This window comes from Xyrauchen texanus, chromosome 7 (assembly GCF_025860055.1).
Source record: "Xyrauchen texanus isolate HMW12.3.18 chromosome 7, RBS_HiC_50CHRs, whole genome shotgun sequence".
Lineage (NCBI taxonomy): Eukaryota > Metazoa > Chordata > Actinopteri > Cypriniformes > Catostomidae > Xyrauchen > Xyrauchen texanus.
The window spans coordinates 45,458,599-45,475,759 of record NC_068282.1 but is presented as its reverse complement, the minus strand read 5'-3'; the positions used below and the strand labels follow the sequence as shown (position 1 = coordinate 45,475,759).

At 37.1% G+C, this 17,161-nt stretch overlaps 1 protein-coding gene across 1 annotated transcript in view; it reads left to right on the top strand.

The window, feature by feature from the left end:
• Positions 1-16,616, top strand: part of LOC127646963 (protocadherin-9) — a 377,566-nt gene extending 360,950 nt beyond the window's left edge. Inside the window, exon 4 of the mRNA XM_052130964.1 lies at positions 13,832-16,616. Within this exon, the coding sequence (XP_051986924.1) occupies positions 13,832-14,208 (377 nt within the window). The 3' untranslated portion in view covers positions 14,209-16,616. The remainder of the gene's footprint in view (positions 1-13,831) is intronic.
• Positions 16,617-17,161: the final 545 nt, after the last annotated feature.

Below are 17,161 nucleotides of genomic sequence, written 5' to 3'. Positions count from 1 at the left end.
GAAACTCAACATAAAACAAACATTCACATAAGGACACACATGCAACGTGGCCACGTGTGTCTCTCTCTCTCTCAAACTGGCACCTCCGGCTCCCCTTTATCTCGCTCTCCCGCTGATGAGCTGATTCAGCGCCAGCCGTGCATCGATGCACGGCCTGGCCACGCCCTCCTCCTCGTCACACAAAGTTACAAAAATTGTTTGCAAGGGAATGCAAAACTTATTGCGAGGGAGTGCGTAATATATTTCAAAGTAAATTCAAACTTTTGTGAGAGAATGGAAATTTTATTGCAAGGGAACACAAAAACTCATGGGGAATGCAAACTATTACGGGGATACGCAAAACTATTGCTGGGGAATGCAAAACGTATTGTGAGGGAACAAAACTAGTTCAGAAAACAAATTTCATCCTTGTCCTCTTAGGGGCTCCATAGAACAAAGCCTTAGAATGCTGCATAAGTTTACTAGCTACCTTTTGGATCAGTCATCACGTTGAGGAACACGTCGCAGATGGCTTAAAATATTGTCTAGGTAGGCAGCTCACTAGATTTTGAAAAAGTGTCTGAGACTAAGAGAACCCTTCCCCACAGACCCCCTCTGCAACACGGCTGAGCTGAGTCCTTCCCCATCACTCTTCTAATGGCCTCTGAGGACGCACATGAGCACGGCATTATGGGACTGACATGAGAAATCACGAGGGATGAATTAGAGACTGAGTCACGGTGACAGCAAAATGAATTTCACAAATGAGATTGGAAAGAGAGAGGGCACAGAGAAAGAGAGAATGAGTGAAGAGGGAGGGAGTGTGTATGACTCTGTTTGAACTTGCCCCACATTTCCTCTTGTAACAGTGTATTATGTGTGTGAGGGGGTTCAAATCACAGTAACTTTATGGTGAATTTGAAAGGGATTTGTTGCATTTTTGACAGGCAACCCCTGGTGTGCCACAGGAAATGGAGGAAGAGAGAGACAAGAAGGAAGAAACACTCTTCACAGAAAGAAACAATTTCACCCTCAAACTCCACAGACCAAATGCATTTCATTTAATCAAAAACACTGCTCACGGGTTTCCTGTTCAAGAGAGTGTAGGTGTAGTAATGTGATTCTTAGAGACCAGGTATACCACTACCAGGACATGGTAGTCCTACTGTTCCTTAAAGTATTTGATGGGAGTTGCAATGTTTTCTTATTAAAGGACTGCAAGTCAGAGCAATTAAAGTTTTTCGACTCCATCTGGAAGATTAAAAATGCCTTTGATGGTCTGAAAATTACATAGCGGTAATCCAAAAAACTATCAGACTGCCTTTAAATATCACTGTCACATTGAAATAAGCACATATCTGTATGTCTGAATGTTGTGCATTGTGTGAGAGGCTGTTATTTTTTTCCGTCAGTTAAATCAGTGTTTTCTCGAAAACACACTCGAGTGACAGGTCTCCCTCCAGGGATAAATATTTAAATTCACATGCAAAGAGGGCTGGGTGCTATAAATGGCACGAATATAACTTGCAACTTGTGAAAAAGGGTGTAAAATATTTGAATGTCACCGTGTATTAGAGATTCATTATTATTGCTTGAATATGTGGTTGTTGGTGCTTTATTCCTCATTTTTCCTCACACATTATGGATGTAAATCTGACTTCGTGTGGTATTTGCCTTACACGCGCACACACAAACATGTCGAAGTGATGGAAATATCGATTCCGGGCTCTCGTTCAGGAGAGCTTGTGTCCTCATAAGGAATGAGGGCCGCTGTTACGATGTAATGGCCCATGTTATTAGTCTAATGACAAGAGAGAAATGTAGCTGCAATTTTAGGAATAGATTAACTCTAATGTAAGGTTTGAAATTGAAAACTTTTCTTATATATTGGAATGATTTTCATGAGGTTTATATCCGTTAAGGGTTTTTAAACACCTGCATACTTCCACCAATTTAGACGGACATGCCCATAACCACCACAGACATCTCCACAAATAATCTGATAATTGGTCAATCAACATGTGTTTTTCAATGAGAGATTCTTTAACTTTTACATCTGCCTTTTAAACTAGTTATTTTGAATGAAGTGGTCAAAATGACTAACAAGCAGTCTCAAAATCATGTCAACAGTTTAAATTGGACTAATGACTCTAGTTAGCAAAAGCGTTGTTCTAGCAGGAAGATGTTGGGATTCATTCTATCAGGCATATCATCCAGTCACAATATACTGTAGCCTCAACTTTATAAGCCTGCTCAGGTGTTTCTCATTGTTGGCATATTTCCTTTGTTTTCACCCCCCTCCACCCCATCACCACCAGTTTAATCTCATCCAGGGTGGGTGTAAGCTCCGCTCCTCCATTATCGCTTCAGGCAGGATCCTACAGTTCAAGCAAGTGTCAGAGTGCTGAACCGCAGGGCAGGCCTTTCGGAGATTTCTACATTCGTACTAATCCCAATTATCATGAGTCATTTCTGATAGAACAGTTGAATTTTTATCATGTCTAAAAGTAGAACCAATAATGGTCACTGTGTTATTTTGTACTTAAGGCTAGTAAGACTTAAATCAGTGTCATTACTTACTGGGCTTTCATATGTGTTGTTAAAGGTGTAGTGTGCAAACATTGGGTGTCTCTGGCATTATTAAAATATTATTATTCTGTTTGTTTGGCCAACCCAACAAAGCAACATAGGCTCAACCAATTGCATGTGTTTAGGGCGGGACTATCTCTTTTACTGAACAATAGAAGATGGGGATGGAGTTTGGTATATCTCTTCGAGAAACAAAATGTACAACATAGTTTTGTTGTAATTAATGGTATTAATATATATTTATATATTAAACATGAATATTATTAATATATTTAATATATATTAAAAAAAAAATTATAATTAACCGGAAATGTTCCATTTATTTTATTTTTCTTTATAAATGGTATATCTTTTTTAACTTTATTTTAATGATATTGACACTTAGTGTATTAGGACCAATTATTTATAATAAATTGTAATAAAAAATACAGCATTGATATATGAATATTCATAATATCCATTATTTTATTTTATATATATTAGTATATTAAGACAAATAATTTTGGGCTCCTTTTTAAAAGTACTAAAATAGTTGTTAATGGAATTGCAATATTTTTGGAACTATTTTTGGTAATAATAATAAATATTAATAATAAATTGTATTTAAAAAAAGAATACTAATTGTTACGAGACAGACGAGTAGTGAAGATCTACTTGCAGCTTTATTGAAAATAACAAGACAATCAAGACTGGAACAAACAAAACATCCACGAGGGGAAACAAAAGATATAAACAAGAGGACACATCCACGAAGGGCTCAGGCAGGAACACATACAAGAATCTACAAGACATTAACATTACATTTACACTTAACAACCGACCACGAATGGTGAAACAATAGAGTTTAAATACACAAGGATAATGAATACAGGACACACAGGTGAGAACAATAAATGACTGCTGGCAGTGATGAGGGCAGGGAATTATGGGAAGTGTAGTCCGGAATGACAAGTGAGAAACACAGGGCAGACAACAGGGGATCGTGACACTAATATTCAAATATTAATATTTAACAATAATATTTTAAGTAGTTTATTAGGACCAAAGTTTTAAAATAAATGTAATATAATAATAATAATATAAAACCTTAATATATTAATATAAATATTTAACAACAAAAAATTTTATTTAGTATATTAGGGCCAATTATTTGGGGGTGCTTTTCCAAAGGCCCTAAACATTTTTTTTTTTTAAATAAAAATGGAATTTTAAAGGAACCAGATGTTTTGTTGTAATAAATGGTATTTCTAAAAACATAAATTAATATTCTTACATTTACATTTAGCTGACGCTTTTATCCAAAGCGACTTACAGTACACTTATTACAGGGACAATCCCCCCAGAGCTAAGAGCCTTGCTCAAGGACACAATGGTGGTGGCAGTGGGGATCGAACCAGCGACCTTCTGATTAACAGTTATGTGCTTTAGCCCACCACCACTCATGTTCTTATATTAATATATAACATTCATATTATTATTATAGGTATATTAAGGTCAATAATTTGGGGATGTGTCCCCAAAAGTGAAAGGATCATTGGTGTAATCATTAAGGAACCAGAATTGTTAAGTGGAATCAGAATCGCTAAATTCCTTACAATTCCCATCCCAACTCGAGAGACTTTATATGTTCGGAAGGAAATTACAGGGATTTGAGTTGAACAACAACTATGGAGAGGCTGTTAGCATGTTTTCTCACAATAAGACAAGAATAATGCAAGAATAAAATAAATAAAACATTTTATGCTGCGTCTTACTGTGTTCTGATTATGTTGATCTTTGCTGCTGTTAGTCATCTGTTTTTTGTCACAATGTATTTTAAAGGGATGCCATACATATCTCTTGCTTCAGCAATTTTTCCATTTCCTGCAGTAACTCTGGCAGTCGCTTATAGCTTATCACACCAATTATGCAGCGACATGGCGCTTTGGCTTTTGTTCCCTCATCAAGCGCTCATCTTTTCCCCATTTTATTTATTCATCGGCTGTGTCCGCTATGGTGGCGGCATGTGGCATGTCTTTCATATATACATTTCATAGAGTTCTCACAAATGGAAATAAGCGATCCCTGATCACCCTCTACAATGCATATTTCAAAGCCTTTGTCTGTTGTAGGAAATGTTTATTGTTAAAGGGATAGTTCACCCAAAAATTAACATTCTCTCATCATTTACTCCCCCTCATGTTATCCCAGATGTGTATGACTTTCTTTCTTCTGCAGAACACAAAGATTTTTAGAAAAATATCTCAGCTCTGTAGGTCCATACAATGCAAGTGAATGGTGGCCAGTACTTTGAAGCTCCAAAAAGTATTTCAAGGTAGCATAAAAGTAATCCATACCACACAAGTAATATGATAGGTGTGGGTGTGAAAGTCCTTCTTTTTTTTTTTACAATAAATCTCTGCTTTCACTTTCACATTCTTCTACTTTTGTTATTGGCAATTCACATTCTTCATGTATATCTCTACCTACTGTTGGGGAGGACAATTTTATAGTAAAACAAATACTTAAATATTGATCTGTTTATCACCCATAACTATCATATAGTTTCAGAAGACATGGGTTAAACAACTGGAGTGGTGTGGTGGAGTCATTAGGTGGAAATTACCCAACCAACTTGTCATGGTGGGGCCCATGTAGGCATGATATGGGCCTGAGGTATGGGCCCCAAATGGGTTTGTCCATGGGTTCCATGTCGGCCCTATCTGGATTAGCCTGGGGCAGCAGGTCTGGTGTTGATAAATCTCTGGGTGGCATGTCCGGTGTTGACTGGTGCTGTGGCATTGGCTCTCTGGGTAGATACGTTGGCGGTGACTGTCTGGGTGGTTATGTTGTAGAGTTGGTGGGGAGGTGTGGGTGGTAGTTCATCCTCACTAAAGGTGTCTGATTCTTCACTTGTGTCATAAGGACATTTCCTATTTTGCCTAAAAATACATTTGAAGGGGAAAAATCCATAGAGATAGGGTTCCTAAAACCTTTTCAGCAGTTGTCATTGATTATTTAAAGGCATAGTTTACCCAAAAATTATCAAGTAAAATGGTCATTTACTCATGTTCAGGTTCTTCCAAACCTGCATTCCTTATAAACAATGGAAAACAAAAGGACATTCAAGGCATAATGTTAGGGTCTGACAGCCTCAGTCACCATTCACTTTCATTGTATGCAAAAAAGGACTTACTCTTACATCTCCTTTTGAGTTGCACAGAGAGAAAAAGTGGTTTGAAAGAACACGAGTGTGATTTAAATAATGAGAGAATTTAAATTTTTCACCCAAAAGTGAAAATTGTCATATAGTATTTACCCTCATGATGTTCCAAACATGTAAAGTCCATTCTTCCATCTTCAGTCACTGTTCACTTAAGACTGCAACACACAATGAATGTAAAAGTGACTTAAGTCCCTAACATTATGCCACACATTTCCTTTTGTGTTCCACTAAAGAAAGTCATGTGGGTTTGGAATACAATCTGGGCAAATTAATGATTGTCCCTTTAAGCATTAGATGAGCAAGATAATGTGTTTTGGGCATAGTATAGCTCCTAACAATATAAAGGGATATTATGAACCATTACAATATAGAGTCAGAAATCATAGAGCTACATACAGACAAAGTCACATACACATCAGGCATAGGCAGATCCATCTGCCACTGGAAAAACTAACAAATGGCCAGTAAGTTGTGAGACAACAGTCATTTCCAAGCTTGAAGAATTGATAGGGTAGTCATAAAAGCATGTCCCTGTATTAAAAAAACTTACATACTGCAAACATGTCTGCTGTGGGAGAGATCAAATCATTTTTAACAATGGCAACTCTACCATCAATTTCAAAGCAGTTGTTTCCCAAAAACAGGAGATTATCATTTCTTTGTATTGGCCTTGCTAAACTGTGTACATGTGTAAAATCATGGTGGAGTTGGTCCAGAGAAATGTGTTTGTTTAAACTGTTCTTCCAATGATGAACTTCCTTTTGTGTTTCTGTCTCACAATATGCTCCACAGGGTTTTGAGGTCCCCTAACCATCTTTAAAACCTGTAGAGTTAAGAGCACCACATTTACGAGCATCTTGTGCCAAATTTATAAGACGTGTGTTATATACAAGAAATACCCTTAGATTTTGGCAAAGTTAGTTACAAAACATTTCATTGACTTTCCAGCATAATCACAATAGTCATTCCACACACCAGGACTCAAAGTAATTCTTATGGCAACAAATAAGACTAAAATGTGTTTATATAAATGCCTAGGAAATGTATTAAACAATGCAACAGAGCCAGTATATATCATAAAATGACTAAACTCTGTGGCCTTTCATTGGCTATATTCATAAAGTGACCATGGCTTTCTTGAAAAGTTTCTTGGTAAATTTTGCCGAAGTAACTAATTTATCAGATACAACTTAAAGAACACTTGATGAAATCTTACACATCAAGGGTCCCTTGACCCACAATGATACATGCTTTCGGACAATGCCTAAACAAACAAAATGCTTATAATGAAGTACAAAAGATGTAACTAAAACTACTCCCAACTCCAGAAGAGGTGATATCTCATGATGGTGTTCCTCATCTAACTTTTCATCAAACTGGGCATCTGTTCTCAGGGCTGCTTCCATGTCTACTCTATTTTTCCACTTAAATTAACACCAGGTTGCACAAAACGCTCACAAGAGCTGTAACCTGAGTGACCTTTTATACTTTTTAGAAAAGCTCTTGCTCTAGGTCCTTGTGGTTGCGTAGTGACCCCACCAATCCAGGTGGCAGAGGACGAATCTCTGTTGCCTCCGTGTCTGAGACCGTCAATCTGCACATCTTATCACATGGCTTGTTGAGTGTGTTTCAGCGGAGACATAGCATGTGTGAAGGCTTCACGCTATTCTACGCGGCATCCACGCACAACTCACCACACGCCCCACTAAGAGAGAACCACATTATTGCAACCACGAGGAGGTTACCCCATGTGACTCTACCCTCCCTAACAACCAGGCCAATTTGGTTGCATAGGAGACCTGGCTGGAGTCAGTCAGCACAACCTGGATTCCAATTTGCGACTCCAAGGGTGGCTGTCAGTGTCTTTACTCGCTGAGCCACTCAGGCCCCTAGGTACATAGCTTCTTATTTTTACCAAGTATGGGCCACAACCATGCATTGGAACTTCTGAAAAGAGGTATTCCATCAACATTTAGTCTTAGAGTCAAGGTGTCTGTGAGTTCATCTTGTGCATTGGTCAGCTCTGGCCAAAATGATAGTAACTTCCACTCCCCCTTTTGTTGACTTTGCAGTCTTTTAAAGTAGACATAAGAGTTCTTGGGTCCTTTGGTAAATTAAAACCTTCATTTACAAGTATGTCTACTAATTCTGACAAAGCAGACTGAGAGAGATTCAGTCATTCAGCCAATTTTGTCTTCTTGTCAAGCTGAGGCTCAATTTCCTCTTCGTCAGAATCTTGAATTTAGTCATTTGTTTCATCAATATCCAATGTCATATCCTATGGCCTCAATTCATCAGTGTTAAAAACCTGCTCAACAGCTTCATCAAGAACTTCAAGAGCATCCACAGTTTTGATTTGTATGTGAATTTACACCGTAGCACTCCATTATCTAAAAACAAATTTGGGGATAATTTGCAATAGTGTATACATATATATGGTACAGCATTAGCCAATGATCTGCATACAGGAATGGAATAAATACTCTGGGTTCAACAAAAGATCAGCTCAATCAACTGGATTTGTGACATTCAAATTATGCAGCACCAACGTTTTTAATCTGTGTATCCAAAAGGCTTCTTGGTTTAGCAAGAGTAGTGGTACTTCTTGGTAGTGACACCTTCTCAATACCTATAATATTCTCAATACCTATAAATTATTTTGACTCGTCAATCCTTGTCTTTAAAAAAAAGCAAAAATCGAGGTTAGTGAGGGATTTTCAATAGAAGTGAATGTGGAGTATTTTTGGAGGGTTTATAATCAGAAATATGAAGCTCATTTTATAAAAGCACTTTAATTCATCTGATAAAACGTGAATACTATTTGAGCTGTCAAGTTGTTTAAATTGGTGTATTGTGTTGATGTTTTAGGGTTTGATGACATTGTTCATGGCAACATAGTTGTAAAATTGGATATAACTTTACACAGAAAAGGTGACAAAGTATCACACTAAAATCAATGTCACTATACTTTTGATACAGTGATTTTATTTCTATACGTTTACGGATTGGCCCCATTCACTTCCACTGTAAATGACTCACTGTAATTAGATTTTTGCTTTATTCAAAGAAAAGGAGGGGCAAGTCAATATCAGTTTTTCAGGTAATCAACATTATGCCACAAATGCTGTTGGCTGAGCTTAATTTTGGATCCTGCCTGAAGCGATGATGGCAGAGGAGCGGAACTTACACCCACACAGGATGAGACTTAAACTGGTGGTGATGGGGTGGAGGGGGGTGAAAACAAAGGAAATATGCCAACAGTGAGAAACACCTGAGCAGGCCTATAAAGTTGAGGCTACATTATATTGTGAAATTAAAAATTTAATTTATTGAACCCGGAATATTCCTTTAAACATTTATGGATTTGTCACTGATCAACACATCATTGACCAGTAGAATTTTCAATCTGCTATACTGCACATCTGAATGAAAAGTAAACTGTAGTGCAATACATTAAAGCTAAGCTTTCTTTCCTATTTATCTGGAAATTCAATAATGAAATGACATGAATTGAGCTTTAAGATCCACAACTGGGTCAAATAAGCTAAAATGTAGAACATGATATGTACTATACTCCAAAGCACTGTATAGTAGATAAAATAGTCTAGAACACATAGCCTAAGTGAACGACACACAGCATGAAGACAAAATTCAAATATGGATTATCATCAGCTAAACTGACCTGCTGCCTTGCTGCCCAATTAGTTTATGGCTCCAACTGAGCTTTTGTATATAGGCCTCTTAATGAATCTGGTCTCAGAAAAGTTACAGTTTTTCATCCTACCTTGGCTCCAAAAGTAGCATTGTTCTGCTTTTGGTTGCAGCCTATGTCAGATAACATATCAATTCAAACTGTGGCATCTACCAATTGAAAATGATTATAAATCGGTGCTGCTCATCATCGGCTGATGTGACAATTACATTTTCCCACCATTTTCAAAATGGCAGCTGTAGGGGCATGAAATTCAACGGGAAAGCCTAAAAACAATGAAAATCGGAAATACGACTTAATGTCAGGCAAAAATAAAACTACACCTTAACCTCAACAGAAATGAGACCTCAATTTTAAGCATCGCAAACATTTTAAATTTCTTTACCTGTCCTGCACCCTTGTCAAAAAAACACTGCTTTAGTTTATAGATTCTGGTAATTTCGATGAACAAAACAAAGTTCCAGATGCCTGAAATAACAGATAAACGAGTCAAGTTAAGAAAATATACATTTACCTGTTTATTTTCTCTCCACATCCACATCCTACTCTTGCTGAACCGGTTGCATGACTCTCGGGGCGGGAATTTGTCTAGTTCAAATATTTAAAACCTTCAGAGTTGTCATTTAAATGTCTGCTTCCTTTCAAAAAGAATATATGTTGATATGATATTATGATCTAATATTACTGTACAAGAAGAAATTATGAAACATTGAACACAGCAGAACTACTTTGTCAAGTGGAAGGTGTTGTCAGTCCGAGATACAATCAAATTAAGCGTGTAGGTCCCATGTGAGACCAATTTTAATTCTAAAAAACCCTGTTTATGCTTAAAAATGTATGCAGTTAGGACAGTAAAGGAAAAAACATATTGATAATTCAAATAAAATGAAACAGCACAATTGAAACCCCTACAAATTTAATAAGGAGTTATGTCGATCAGATCCTAAAACTCCATGATGTTTATAAAGGGACAATCAACCAAATTTGAGCATTTCAAAACGTTTAAAGGCAAAAAGATGGATTTGAAGCATGAAATCAGTTTGCCCATATAGATCCTATGAAGGTCCCACATTATCATCTAACAAGGGTATACCTATTTGTGACCCACATTTTTAAAAGGACATGGGACCCTTATAACTTGCCCATTTTCAGCCCATGCCCACGTGGAACTCATGCCACCTGGATATAACCTACATGGGGCCCAGATACCAATGTTGGCTGGGTAGAGGCAAAGTGGAAATTCTACTGCTCCAAACAGTATTGTATTACATAAATGTATACATTATAGATGCCTTGTGCCCACTATTCGCAGTTAAAATTAAAGAGTTTTCCAAAGAACAATATCATATTACTATATTATGAGGCCGTTGTGCTCGAATTCAGATTGTGACGGTGTGTTTAATGTAGGTTTATATTCAGGAGGCTTTTTGTTTGATTGTTTTGGTGACAGATGTGAGTGACATAAGGAAATGAAAGGATATTTAGTCAGTCGCTAAACACTGCTGCTTGAACTAGGGCTCCTCTGTGAAGAGATGAGGTGCTTGAGTTAATCTCACACCACTTTATATTTAGCAATTCAAGCTGCTTTCAAATCAACTTTAGGCCCATTTTTTTATCACTCAACAGCTGGTGGCAGATAGAAGATTTTTAGAGCTGGACTGAGAACAGTCTGTGATAACAGCCCAAGACAGCCAGTGAAATGGTATAAAACCAAGGGCAAAGGTTTGGCTTTAACGTTGACTGTGACATTATAAAAACAATCAATTGACAGTAAATGGATACACCATGTGTTTTGCCTACACAGCCTGTTAAAAAAGTAAGTATTTGTTTAATCCCTGAAAATGAAGTTTCAAGATTTTACTAAAAACTTACAGGTTCTTCTACAGCTCTATTATTTTATACAGTGTAAAAACAAATGCATTTTTGTTCGATTTATGCCCTTATCATCCATAGCCAAATCTTTACCCATGCAGAAATCTGTCTGTATCATTTATCCTCCCATTTTTATTTGTTTGTCTTTGTTTCCTCTCAGTGAGGAATTTGCTGGCAAGGAATTGCTATGAATAACACAACCTTAAGTGCAACTTTAATGAAGATTTACTGAAATTACAGTATCTTAAATACAAACACATTTTTTGAAGCCAAGTCAAGAGTAGTTTAAATCTACCCCTGCTTTATCTCCGTTTTGTCTGAGAAGGGTTAAATAAATACATAGAGCGGCATGCTATAAATACTTAATATCTCCTTGCAGATTATCTTCATTATCTTCTTGATTATATACGACAATGCAGTTGAGACGATGATAACACATCGATTCCTCCAGTTCAATTTCTCTCCTGATGTGGGTGGAATGTCAGTGTTATATTTCACTCCATTCAAAGTCAAATATATTCTGCATAGCTGTTTTTTCAGTGTCTTATGCAACTACAAGTTTTGCATGCTCCATGTGAGCTCTCAAAGGGCCTTCACCCCAACAGCAATCAAGTCGCTGGAGGTCACTGAGTCTCTGTCCTGTTGGTCACTAGTAGGCGTTCCTACTCGATCGCTGTATCCAACTGTATTAGGCAGCAGATCATTATCTGGACCAGTTGCTGTAGCTCGTGTCGGTGGAGATCGGCAACACTCAAAAAAAAAAAAAGGATGACTTAAGGTCTCCGCCAATTGCTGTCAGTGTGAATGCCCAATCATACTCTATTTTTAAGATTTGTTTTTGTCATGGACCTTAGTCAGGGTAGACGACATATTTAATTTTAACTAGGGCTGGGGGAATTAACGCGTTCATCTTTGTGATTCATTTGAAATGATTAACGCATTGAAAAAAAATTTAAGCCGCTTTAACGACTTCCTTTGCGACGGCTACTGTGAGTGTGCCGAGCCAAGTCATCCTGACATGATGGAGAAGGACAAGGGTGTAGTTTTGCTCAAGTGTGAGCAATGACAGCTACTTGGGCGTCACAGCACACTTTTAGATGAAGAGTATGGAGTTTGCCTTTACTGTGAGTCAAACCACAGAGCGCCACTTTGCGGAGGCATGTGCTGAAATTTTTTTGGAAGTAGTCAAAGATTGGCAAAAGTTAACAAGGCTTGGGATGGACAGTGCTCGGAACATGACGGGAACCGCGAGACTACTAACATTTGAACACCTGGCCTGCACGGTCCACAGTGTGCAAAGAACTGTCACGGTTTCTCTTCACGAATGTGTTCAGGCCAAATGTCGCAAAATCCTCATTCTATCTCGCTGCACTCTGTTTCTCTCTATCTTGTGTGTGTATGTGTGTGTGTGTGTGTGTGTGTGGGCATGTTTATGTGGTTTACGAGGACAATTTTTTAGGTTACAAACTGGTAATTACAAGGGTAATATGCTATAAATGTGCTTCATGAGGACATTTCTAATGTCCCCATAATTTAAATAGCTTAAAAATCATTAAACAATGTTTTATTGAAAATGTAAAATTGCAAGTTTTTTGTGAGGGTTAGGTTTAGAGGTTGTGTTAGGTTTAGGGGATATAATCTATAGTTTGTACAGTATAAAAATCATTATATCTATGGAAAGTCCTCATAATGATAGGTAGACCAACATTAGGTAGACCAAAAACATTTTAATCGATTCCCAGCCCTAATTGTTTTACATTACTGGAAACGAGGGTATGAAGGATAGACACACAGTTTGTTCAATGGTTGTACTGTTGCAAACTATCAGTCAGTTTACGCAACACTGAACATTAAATAAAATAAAATAAAATCCATGTAACAAAGCACCAGAATACCCAGGTTTCAAAATATATATAATATATAATAAGGACAGATTAAAAAAAAAAAATAACACGTTTCATAAATTGATTTTAAAAACTATTGGCCGATTAATCTGGTAAACATTTTTTACAACACCTTAGTTATTGTCAAAATCCAAAATCAGTCAACATTTAGTGTTGACGTATTTGCTATTGAAACAAAGTTTGGGCAGGGCACATCGAAGGATTCGTCCCATTTCTTTTAAATTACATCACATTGCCCGACTTCAGTGGGTGGTATTTCAGCTCAAAGACTTTTTTACTAACCATACGCTATCAAGTTTAATGAGGTGCTAAATGTCTTAGAAAAGCACTGCAGCTTGAGTCTTAATATTGGATGAAAATCTGTGTAGTGGAAGATGAGTCATCATGGACTGTACGTTTATCCCTCACAGCCTCGTTTTCATTCATGTTAACGTGATGTATAACATGACTAAGGTATATTCCCTGACCCTTTCTTGCTATTCAATGTGTCAGAGTGTCAAAGGACTGTACTTTGAAAGTGATGAACTTGTTGCAGAGTTCTGCATAACTATTTTCTCTTTCTTTCTACAGATGGACCTTTAGGACCAAGAGGCTTAGTGGAGGCCACAGAGATGTGCACCCAAGAGTGTCTGGTGTTGGGACACTCAGACAACTGCTGGATGCCGCCAAGCCTGATGTCGTACCCTTCGCCCAAGTCACCCGTTTCGTCTTTCAACAACCAGAAGGAGTGGGGTAAAGATAGATTGCTCAATGGCCACACCCTGACCCGAAGCTGGAAAAGCGAGCGTGGAAGCCAGGAGCAATTTGGGGACAGGAAGACCTTTGGGAGCTCGGAAGGACATTTTGGCAGTGGTGGCGGGGGTCACATGGCCGACATCCCGCTGGCCAGCCTGAAATCATACCAGCCCGTCTCTGGCCCCGACAGTCCAAAAGAACAGCAGCTTTAAGAGCTTTTTAGGGTTTCTTTTTTGTTTGTGTCTTCTCCACAATCACCCCAGCAACTTTTGAGAGCTTTAGTCCATTTGGTCCTTACAGTTTTTCTCTTTTTCTTAGATTGATGCTAATGCAGTGTGATAGTTACGTGTATGGAGTAGACCTTAGACTTTATTGCTTATGCAGGAAAGTATACTATGCCAATCCAATTTACCAACGGCCCTTCTGCTGAGGTTTTCTTGTGCAGATTCATAGCTGCCCTAGAAATCCCATGGTTTGCTGCAAATTCACATAAAAGGAAACTTTGCGTACATTGTCTTGAACAGAGACTGCAATAAAAGAGTTCGAGACTAAAAAAAAACTGTGCTCTATGTATCACAGTTATTAAAAAAAAAATATATATATATATATATAAAGGCTGATCAATATATACAAATATTGTGACGTGGTTGTTTTTGAGCTGTTTTGGGACTATATTAATCTACACCATCTGAGAAAAATGGAATTTACAATTGAGAAAGCATTGTGCTAATAACACTGTTAGTGGAAATCTTGTTTTGTCTGTCATCGTTGAAGTGTTTGTAAATAGGACTTAATACTAACCGATTTTATGTACTTGTAATAATCACATTGAATAGATCCGTGATCATGGCAGTTGTCTTTTATCATTCATCGTACAGGAGACGTTGTTTTTATTGGGGCTTTTGCCATTCACATTTGTCTTCTGGAAGAGGGGACCACAGTCTGAAATTGGAAAGCAAACAGACACAAAAACACACAAATTTGTGGGCAAATTTACTAAATGGTTGCTCCCCTTTAGCGCATGTTATTTTCACTGTAGTTCACGACTTATTCGCAAATCACACGCAATCCAGTTTAAGTGGGCACAAAATGCCCTGGGAAAGTGTTACAATATGAGTATTAAAAAGTGTATTGCCATTATATTCAATGCAAACAAGTCTCCTTTTTATGAAAACTATCGCAATTAGCATTGCGCTATTACAGATGTTAATCAGAATTTTATTTAAAATAATAGTGGCATATATCCAGATTTGCGATGAAGCATTCTCAGCATTTAAAAGAGCCGATTAAGGTACCTGGATTGCAGCGGTGGAGCTATACAGTCCTAGTAAAGTAAACCATATTGCAGTGGTCTGCTGCATCCTCTACAACAGAACCCATTTGCGAAATGGCGAATTGTGACGTGCAGATTACATTTAGAATAGAGTTTTTAGGCGTTTTTGCGACGTTACCTGATTTGCAAAACTTCTTTTGTGAATGGGCGATAAAACAATGCAGACAGCATGTGCAAATAAACAACGCTATAAGCAGGCGCAATCAATCATTTAATGAATTTCCCCACACACACATACACACATGAACACACACCCACTCTCCCTCTGATGGAGAAATAACAGATGAAATGTGGATGATAATGTCAATCAGTCATGACATTGCACAATTGTCCAGTTGAATCGATGAATCTGGCGAACGTATTTTTTCAAAACTATTTTGTATTATTGATGTAAATGCTCAATTTCTACTTACCGAAACAGGAAGCTTGATGTCTTTTCCTCGAAAAAAGTAAAATTATGTTACAAATCAACAGCAATATATTTGTAAATTCTCAACCTCTAATTTAAATATGTCCTTATTGTACATGTTTAATTAAACTTGTGCTTCAATTGAGAGTAGTATTTGCAAACTCTAAGAGCGTTTTTGTTTTTTATTTTTTATGAGATATCCTGTATGCCCATGGTTTTCAACATGCAAGAGAAGTGAGTGTAGTTTTCATGTCTGTACCTTCATGACATATACTACGTATTGTACCGATCTGGAGGTTTTACAAAAAGCAATTCCCTAGTTGTTGAGTGTTGAACACCGTAAATGTTTGTCAGGCGCCAAAATGCACAGTCATTCCAGACAGAAAAATATAAAAAAAATAAACTGTCCAAACTTAGAAAGGAATTAAAAAAAAAAAAAAAAAAAGAAAACAAAAAAAAAAACAACGAACGGACCATGATCCAAATGAGCATGTGGATAATTTAAAGACTGAGATTTTTGTTTAACTTTTAATTTGACTTTATATTTTTGGGTCATTCTTTTGTCCCTTCTTGTCACATGGCATGGCAGCCAGTTCAAACTAAGGATCCGCATGCCTGAAGAGATGAAATAGCTTTAAAATGACTTAGTTTCACCTTCTTTTCATTCAGTTTACAACTATTGATTTGTAACGCTGTGAGGTCATTCATTTTGTATAGCACCTTTGTGTTTTATCACAATATACAAAAAAGGTATAAAAAAAGACAATATGAAAAGAGGGTGGTGTTAGTTGCTTTCAGCAGTATGTTTGTTGGTTGTGGGACATTTGCCATCATAGATATTTAAACAGTTACTCCTTGTTACTGCTCTACAGGTATACCGCTACTGCAATAAATGTTTTAAATTTGTTCATGTTTGTGCCTTGTTTTGTTCCTCGTCGGATTTCCTCTAGTTCTCACATGCTACATGTGTGTATTCTGTACATATATTTTAATGCATTTTTGTGGTCATCACACTATCCCAGAGGGAAATTTAATTGCTCAATTGAATTACTCTTTCATAGCTCAGAAGACTTCTAGACTATGGAGTTCTATCGTGTTCAGTTTAAGCATCAACTTTTTCTCAGATGATTCTCCTCAAATTAAAAATTCAAATTGTAAATATACAATTTATGTGGATATCATAGCTCAGATTATTATTCTTGATTAGTATTTGATGAGAAATGTTGGTAACAATTTCTATGAAGCTAATTTTTATAATGCATTGTAAATGCATTAGTAATGTCTCATAATACACCTTATAATATGTTATAACTTCTCATAAATAATTGTAACCACAATTATAATACATTATAATACTTACCTATTCATAGTTATACCTTAGAGTATAATGCATTATAATGCAAGCAACATCCGATTTTATCCT